General features: G+C 37.4%; 1 protein-coding gene across 1 annotated transcript; it reads left to right on the top strand.

Annotated features, from left to right (window-relative positions):
• The first annotated feature begins 252 nt into the window (after window positions 1-252).
• On the top strand, window positions 253-5,977 carry LOC111385867 (BAG family molecular chaperone regulator 6). The gene is given in 3 exon segments (XM_023010296.1): window positions 253-469; window positions 1,304-3,306; window positions 3,795-5,977. Coding segments are annotated over 2 exon segments (3,930 nt in total). The 5' UTR covers window positions 253-469; window positions 1,304-1,407; the 3' UTR covers window positions 5,826-5,977.
• The last annotated feature ends 3,784 nt before the right edge of the window (window positions 5,978-9,761 follow it).

Genomic DNA, 9,761 nt, shown 5'->3' on the forward strand with positions numbered 1-9,761 from the left:
ACACCCTTGGTGTCAGTCAAGGATTCGTACTCATCAAAAGCCCGTTACACCTCCAATCATTCCATTCCCAAGTCCCACGAATTAAATTCAGCCACGCCATCTATGAACCAATTTCTGGACCCATTTCTAGATATTCAGTTTGTACCCGCAAGCACCATAATATTACTCAACCCAACGGCCATTTCCACGTGCTTCTAGACAATTCGACGTTGAATATCACGCGAAAGCTCTCGAAAATGGTAGAAGAGATGCTTCATTACTCCCGTCTGATAATATCTCCTATATATATAAAACAAAATGCCTAGGCATTTGAATCTTGTCAGATAATAAATTGCTGATTACTTACCAGAGAGAGCTCTCCTTTAAAATTCATTCGTTACGGGTCGGTGATAGTTTTGCTCCGATAACTCAGTCATTTGGATTTGCGGACCGTTTGGAAGGACATTACCGTTTTCAATTTCTTCGAATTGTAAGTAATTTTTTCTACACGGTTGAATTTTATTGTGTTTTTCGTTTCATTCATGTTGAGTAGTTTGTTTCGTGTTCTTGCAATTGACATATGGCTCTATTTATTTTAACTTTCCTTTGAATTTATTATCAATGTTGTTGTTTTATTTGTCACCTTTTAATGTTATTTACACTTTGATCTGCGTAGTAGTTGATATTATTCGTTTTCCTAACTGGAGAGTCGATGAAAAGTTGCCTTGTACAATTCAATTGAATATAATTGATATTAATGATTATATAAACAAAATCATATTGATTTAAGTATTACTTTTAGTCTTGTTTGGGTTTATTTCTTCTTCAATTTCCCAATTCGTTTAAACAGGTGGCAGTGACATATTCTAAGATGCACATTTTATTCAAATTTTGGTTTCAACAAATACATGCAACTGTAAATTCAATAAAAGAAAATAATGCTCACTAGCCGCGAACTTTTGATTCGAGTATTGGGAAATATTTATTGGTCCTGGGATTTTTGGTTCTAGGCTTTTGGCCACTATACTGGCGTTCCAATGAAGATACAGAGTTGTAATTTGATTAGCGTGGAGAAGGTAGAGTTGCGAAATAACAGATTCGAATGTTAATAAATCTTTGGATAAAAATACATCTATATTTCTACTATTAGGGGAGATTTTAGCATTGCAAATATGATGTCCTTGCCTGCGTTGATTCTGATTATCCAGACATGGATTCTGAATTATGATATTCATAAATCAATTGATAGTGTTTTAAAATTGGACCTCATTTATGTATTTGGCAATAAATTGGTAAATCATGTACTTTGTTTTGTATTTAGCAGGTGATTTGTTGATTTCCATTCAACCTACGCACTTGGGTTGTTTGGTGTCGAAAGTTATCCACATACTACGAATCTAGTTCGCTTTTCTTGAATTGAGGATATATATGGATCCTGTCTTCAGATGCATGCAGCCATATCCCTACCAGAGGGGTCAAGTATATTACAGACCCTGTTACTACCCAAATGCTGAATCTGTCTCGACTCCAATGTATGCTGATCCGGCTCCATTTCCAATGAATTACGAATGTTGCCCTTGGGGTGGTAACTATGGCTATTCCTACCCGGTACACGGCCATGGCTGTTGTAACCCTAACCATTTCCTGGGAAACTATGGTTGGAGACCTCCTTATTCTCATGTTCCACCAGTTCACTGTCATGGAAATCAAGCAACGCATACAATTCCGTATATTCCTGTCCCCGATTATTCTATTGGGCATCCTCGGTATGAGTATGAAAAGAATATGCCAAGAGATCATCATTGTTGTGGATGTCCTAACCATCAGTGTAGCAAGAAAGAAGAGAAAAATGTAAGGATTGAAGAAGAGGATCCTGACAGGGAAAGGAAAAGCAATGAATCCTTGGTTCCTCTTCATTTAAAGAATTATCAACACCCAATTATTTGGTTTCCGTCTGAATATGGAAATAATGAGGAACACAGGAAGTCGATAGAGTCGGAATGCACAGATCGAAAGGAGGATTTCCATGACAATCCAAAACCTATTGAACAGAAACCGGCTGTCTGGAATGGATGGTTACCAAATGACGTGAACAACTTGGGATCATTAAAGCAAAGAGAAGATCTGGTAAGAAACCAGGATCAACAAGATGATAGTAAGGGCCACTTTCCATTCCCAATATTCTGGATGCCCTACAAGCCTAAGGAGATGGAAAAGAAAGAAGGTGAGGTGAACAATGTTCGTTCAGAACTAAGCATGGAACCCATCAAGCTTCCTGACAGTGGAGACAACTTAAAAGTGAATGGGGAACAGGCTAATCACAGTGCTTCTTCCAGGACGAAGGATATTGTTGTGAAGCAAGTTGAACAGTTGCATGAAAAGGAGAATTTAGGCAATGACAAGGCAAAAGAAAACAATGCTTCCGTGAAAGTCCCCCATGCATCTTCAAGGACGAAGGATATTCCTGTGAAGCAAGTTGAACAGCTGCATGAGAAGGAGAATTCAGGTAAGCACAAGGCTAAAGAAAACAATGCTTCATTGAAAGATTTTATTGACAATGGAGACGAGAAATGTGCTGAAAGAAGTGCTCAAAGGAAGTCTACTTCTCCTCCTAAAGCATCCCTGCCTCCTGTTTGTCTGAGAGTTGACCCGTTGCCAAGGAGAAAAAACACTAATGGAAGCTCAAGATCTCCTAGCCCTCCTGGTGACAAAGGGAAGTTGAATCAGTCGTCTAATAAAGTAAGCATTGTCCCAAGTTCGACAGATATTGTGAAGTCAAATGTGATTAGTGACAATGAGGCCAAGAACAAGACGGCCAACAAAAAGCCTACTGAGGTTCTGGAAGGGAAAACTGAGCTGGGAGATGTGGATGTGAATACAACTCATACTTCTGAAAAGGAGGATATTCAGGCAAACCTAACTGATGAAAGATCCAGAGGGGAAAAATGCTCTAGGGAATGCACCAGAGCTGATAAAGCAGATGTAAAAGGTCAATCGCATGATACTGGAACTCAGATACTGGAGGAAGAAGAATTATCCAGGGGTAAAGAAGTGATTGCTAATGAAGTTGAGGAACTTGGAAGAAAGAAACTGACAGATTTGGAAGCAGCTATTGTTATCCAGTCAGCATACCGTGGATTTGCAATCCGCAGATGGGAGCCGTTGGAGAAGTTGAAGCAAATAGCTAAAGTGCGTGAGCAGATAGCTATGATAAAGCTTCTTATGCAAGAGATGGAGTCATCTTCTGATAGCCAACGTGATAATAAGCAAATACACATGATTGGAGAAACGATAATGAATCTGCTGCTTAAACTGGACACAGTTCAGGTATGTTATGAACCAGTGGAAGGAACACTACATATTAATTTATATATGTCAAGTCATTCGTTTCTTTTATTATAGCTAGTTAGATTCTTCCTAAAATGCTAAAATCTCTTTTGGGATACTTTTTACAAGAATTTTTTATTAATTCTTTTTACTAAAGCCGTTCATTTACAGGACTATGTCTCGGTTTAACTTCGTCAGTTCACATATAATGCATGCATTCACTGAACGATGCCCTCACTTGAAGTTTATTCACTGTGATTTGTTATTGGAAGTAAATGATATATATCCTAATTGTCATTTTTGAATGTTATTCTACCAGTTCGATTAACAACTGTGTCATGCGCGTCTCCTTTTTCCCATTGAGACTTTGTATTTTCATTTCTTGTCATTACTTTTTGGTTTTTGTGGCTCTTAGATCATGCAAGTCTTGATACTCTTTCTGGCTTTGAATAGAGCGATTGAGAATGTGTTCCTTTCTTGTTATTTAGGGTTTGCACCCGAGCATCAGAGATATTAGAAAATATGTTGCCAGAGAGCTTGTGTGTCTTCAGGAGAAGCTAGACTCGTTAATTGATAAGAAGCCATCACTTGGTCATGATTCAACCAATGGAGTACATGAAGGTGCACTTAAGGAGACCAAAAATGATGCATCTATCCAAGGTGGGCATAGGGTGGATGAAACTGGTGTGGATGGTATTTTATCAGAAAATACCCATGACGATGAGACTCGGTTGGGTGGAGACCTAGAGAAAAAATCTACAGAAATATGAGAGAGCTATGGTGTTGAAAGCAGCGACGCAGGACCTAAACCAGACGTTAAACTAGGAGACGATCAGGACTCTGAAGCGCAGGAAAGTAAAGAAGAATCAATCTTGGTTCCACTGGCTGAATCTGGACACGGGATGACAGATTCTCCAACAATAGATGAGGATACGTCTCCTGTGGCTGGAGTGCTGGATGATGATATTGATACTAAAGGATGCGTGGAGCATAGACAGATCAAATCAGGTGAACACGAAGTTGCGGAAAATGAGTTAGATGTAGAGCGAGCAAATGAGATAGGAGGATCAAAGGCAGAGTCAGTCACTACAGAACTTAAGGACAACAATAGACACTATCGAAACAAAGAAGACATTGAATTGTTTGAGGAGCCTTTACCTAAATCAAATGATATTCAGGTACAAGCTGAAGAAAAAATGAGTTTAATCAATGAATTTGTAAAGATGTACGACAAAACAGATGATAAGATTGGATCAGAGGAGATGATGGTAGACAAGATCAGAGATGCTGGGGCTGAATCTGATGAAAACATTTCTCAACCGTCACAGAGTACTGGAGCCAAAATGAAAGAACCTAAAGCAGCAGATGATAAGACTGGATCAGAGGTGGTGGTGGAAGACAAGCTTGGAGATGCTGGGGCTGAATCTGATGAAAACATTTCTCAACCGTCACAGAGTACTGGAGCCAAAATGATAGAACCTAAAGCAGCAGATGATAAGACTGGATCAGAGGAGGTGGTGGAAGACAAGCTTGGAGATGCCATGGCTGAACCTGTTGAAAGCACTTCTCAACCATCATGTACCAGGGGACCTAATATTAGCAAACATAGAGGAGGGGATGATAAGATTGGATCGGAGGATTGGGTGGATGCCAAACTTGGAGATGCTGGAGCTGATTTATTGGAGGAGATCGTGGAAGAAAAGCTAGGATATTCTGTGACTGAATCAGATGAATGCGCTTCTCAACTGCCATATTACACTGGGTCCAATATCAAAGAACCTAAAGGAACGGGGGATAAGATTGGGTCAGAAGAGATAGAGGACGTTAAGCTTGGAGATGCCGTAGCTGAATCTTATGAGTGTACTTCTCGACTACAACTGGATGCTGTGGAAAAGATCAATGAACCTGCAGAGGATCCCGACGAGTTGAAACAGCAAATGGAAGAAGAACCTTGCAAAGGAGAGAGCGAAACCAACAATGCTGTACCTGAAGCCTTTGGAGGTAATGATCCGAAGAACTCTTCAACATGTGAAGAGGTTTTAGATATGCCTACAGAGAAGAAAGCATACCTGGTGCAAGAATACAACAGGGAGCAATTTCAGCTAGAGGAGCATAATGAAGTGCACGAATCAGAATCCTCGGGTGGGAATGAGGAAACTGCAGCTTCTGAATGTGACGTTCCAGATGGGATGGCATTCTTACCTGCAGGAGTTACTGAACCAGCATCTCCCACTGCAATCCAGGGTTCACATGATGTCAGTGACATGACAGAGAGCAATAGGAAATTGATGGAAGAGAACGAAACTTTGAGAGAGATGATGGAGAAATTGATCAAAGAAGGTCAAGAACAGTTGACTACCATTTCTGGTCTCTCTGAAAGAGTCAAGGACTTGGAAAAGAAACTGTTCAAGAGAAAAAAACTGAAGATGCGTCGCTCCAAAGTACCGTCATCGGGATTATTATGCAAGAAACCGTCCCACGACTATTTGAAAGACAGAACTATGGGAATTGCAATTTAAAAAGTTTGATGGTGGTCTGTAATTCAAACCTTTTTATTATGTGCTGAGATCGACATTATCATATTGTCGTTTGTCATGTAATATAATGTTTGTCGTGTAATGTACAAGAGCTTCTTCTTCTCTTGTCAATTTCATTGCTTTCCTCGTGTTTATTATTTGTGATTATTTCCTAATTCTTACGGAAGTAAATGATGAGGAAGTTTTAGAGGTGCATTCGCATGAAATATGGGACAGCAACTATATTTATCCATTAATTTTATATATCTTTTAACTTACTCTTTTTTCCCAAAAAGAAAAAAAAGGAAAAAAAAGGAGAAAATTTTAGATTCGCAATAAATTTGTCACTCTAAATTCGTTGAATAATAATTTGTCCTCATTCTTCTGAAGTTGAGGAAGGATTCTATTTTTAGCATTTTGATGCAACACCCAAAGTACAGTTCTAGGACTCAGACCCAACTTATAAAACATACTGACTTGCTAGGGGTACATTAAGGGATCCATAAGGGTGTCCATGGAGCCGCCGGGTGTCTATTATGGATACCCTTACGGATCCCTTAATGTACAACAAGAAATATCCAAAACATAAACATATATTTTGACAACAGGAGTGAATTGTTACATGAAGAATCGAAATTTGAAGCCGACTTTAGTGTCTAATTTGTCCAATTAAAAACCAGAATTAGAAGCCTACTCTAGTGTCTAAACTTGCCCATCACATTATCACTATCACAAAAGAATTATTTACTGCTTAATTATATTTCATCCCTTGTAATAATCGATTCAAGAAATTTAGTTTTCCATAGAGAAAATATACAACTTCAAACAAGTGATTTATCCCTCGTTTGATGGACATCATTTTGAGAAAATGAAATTTTGAATGATGGTGCTTTGGAGAATGTGTGGTTGAAATTTGAAAAGTAGAAAATTTTTTTAGGGTTTACGTATAAAATATCTTATTGTGTAAATGTGTATAAAAAATGAGTAGGAAAATTTACAAAGTAATGATGGCCAAACAGGGGGTTAATTTATTATTAAATATATGCATACCCGGTGGTCGTGCGTGGAGACGGAAGCATTTGTACTTGCAAACCGGGCACATCTGCATGATTTCTAGGGAAAATTGTTCAGGCATGAGTAGGAGTTCGTAATCATTGACAATTGTAAATAGAAAAACATGTTTTTCTAATATCCCTATTTGGTAACAAATTTTTACCCAAAAAAATTAATTTTTGATCGTTATTTCACTATTTCAACCGTCATTTTTATTTCTTTACTCACAGGTGGAAATTATTTTTCTCTCTAATGATCAAAAAATAAATTCTCATACGCACTACTGAACAGATCCTTAATGTTGATGTCATGTATTTTGATACCAATTTAACCCGTTGCGTTCTTCAAACACTGCGTTATTGCATTTTTGAAGGAATTTATTTTTCTTCTCTCAATCATTCTCCATTCCTCCACGCTACTTACCACGCCTCTTTAATCCATTCCCCACACAATTTTCTTCATTAGAATAAAGCTACTTATACAGACTAAATTTAAGGGTTGAAAACAAGTATTTAAAATTTCCAACGTGGCATCCTTTTGGAGGGAGGAAACGTAAGGTACTGTGCTTCAAAATGCAATTTTATCTCTTTTCTTTCAATTACACATGCTTCATTAAAATTATATTTCACGTAAATAAAAAATTTTTCCTTATTTTTGATCCACACATTCTCTATCGATTTACTATTCTACAATTCACTTTTTCATAAAAATGTGTGCCAACCACCCTGGAGCACATTTTTCCCCAGTTATTCACTGAAGTGGACCACCATTTTCCCACCTCTTTCATTTTCACGATCCTTCACTCTCAGAAACCTACGTAAAATTATACAAAAAAATTCAGACTATTATTCACACTTTCACGAACGGCAGAAAAATTATGATTTTGGTAATTCTTCTTCTTCATTTTCGTTTATCTGTATATTGGTAATTCTTCTTCTTCATTTCAGCTTATGTGTATTGTGGTAATTCCTGTATTTTGGTAATTCTTCTTCCTTTGTGTTCAAATTGTTGATTTTTCCATTTTAATCTTCTAAAAAATCATAGTCTTGGTTGATTTCAATTGTAGTTGGAAGTTCAAAATTTTCTTAGAAAGAGTTGTGTGGTTTTATTGGCATTACATTTTTTAAACTAATGATTGGATGCATAATTCTCTCATAAATGTGTGATTTTAATCTCTGTTTATCTATAATGTCGGACTTGCAAAACTTTATGACAGCATTCCACCCTTACTGGTAATGAATGTCAAATCTCCAATGCTTCCAATGTGAAGAATTTAGTCTGTAATAGAATTTCGAATAATTCTACAGCTGAGCCACTTTTGTTCATTTAAGTGTATGTGTATTTTGGTTATCTTCTTCTTCATTTACGTTACTGATAATTGATTGGATAAACTGTCAATGTAAAAGCTTAGCATGACAAAATCAAATTCTGGAAGTTTTTCCATTTCGCATCATACAATGCCTATAATTAATTACTGCACTGGTTTATCTAAAACTACAAGCGACTACATTCTCACTTGCTCAACTCTCGCTGCCTGCGCCATTTTCCCTTTCACAATGTTTACTCCGCCTGCGGGAAATGCAATGTACAGTTCGGAAGGTATGGGCATGTGTTAATAAATGTATTTAAATGTCACTTTTCACTAAGTAAACTTTAACTATTTCATACGGTTTTCTGTTTGTAGGTCAGGCGTTGTCGTTCTACTATGAAAACTTATTTGATGAAGGTGAGAGGGGCGTGTGATGTTAGGATTGTGGTTGTTACAATCATTTCATCTACTATTAGAATTTATCAAGCTATAGTATATGTTACACTTAATAAGTTTGTTTGTAATCTTTATTTGTGCATGTTTGTTTAAGTCTCCTATGTGATGGTTTGTAATCTTTATTTCATCCCTCGATTGTTTGGTTTTTAATCTAAATGTATTAATTGTTTCTTGATGATTTATTAAGGGCAATCCACGTTAGTGTTGATGCTGTCACGTCTTTGGTACGGCGGGTTTCATGCCAAGGGCTTCAATTTATTCAATTTAAAGAAATCGTAACATTATAAGCACTTCTAAGCATCAAATAAGAAAGATGGATGTTAATATTGTCTTGCTAAATCGAAATAAGGAAACAATCTTACATAACATCACAAAACAAAAGATTTAGATGCCTAAATCCCCTTTAGGGAAGATTTGAAAACTGTGAAACTTTCCATGTGATAACCCGTTCGATTAATTTATTCTAATCACGCCAACCCCTCCTTTTGAATTCCCTTCTGTGCTACCGTTTGCCTTGCAGATTGTCACGATCATCGAAATTTGTAGTTCATCTTCGTCATTGAGGGAACTCGAAATTGAAATATGCATTTCATATCTTCAACTCTTTCGTTCGTCGCCGTGTTAACTAAGGAAGTGCTAGGATTGACCGCTTGATTCTTCTTTCACCACCCAGTCCTAAAATCCACAATTGTCACTGTAAAAAGGAAATAATTGCCCTTTGATGACCGTCTCTTTCTCCACCGCGAAACACTTTTTGAATCCATGCTTGCATAATGGGCATCGGCATTTTCGTGGGCATTCAGCAAAGGAATGGCCTTTAGCTTGACAACTATGCCAGATTCCATAATTTCTTCCGCCTATTCTACGAGGAGAATAAACCACGGATCATGATCGACTCAAATAAATAAGCATATATATACAAGGCATAGATGATCCAATAAACCAATTATATCACATTTCAAGAAATCAAGAAACATATAAGCTCAATGACTTCAAATGGCAGAAGAGTATTTCTATATCCACTGAACAATGTTCGTTACTTATCGTCATCGTTGAATTAATGAGTCCCTTACCGACTTATAATAATCCAAGGGGGCCCCTTTCTCTTTTAAGTTCAAATT

The sequence above is a fragment of the Olea europaea genome, chromosome 3 (genome assembly GCF_002742605.1).
Source record: "Olea europaea var. sylvestris chromosome 3, O_europaea_v1, whole genome shotgun sequence".
Taxonomy (NCBI): Eukaryota; Viridiplantae; Streptophyta; class Magnoliopsida; order Lamiales; family Oleaceae; genus Olea; species Olea europaea.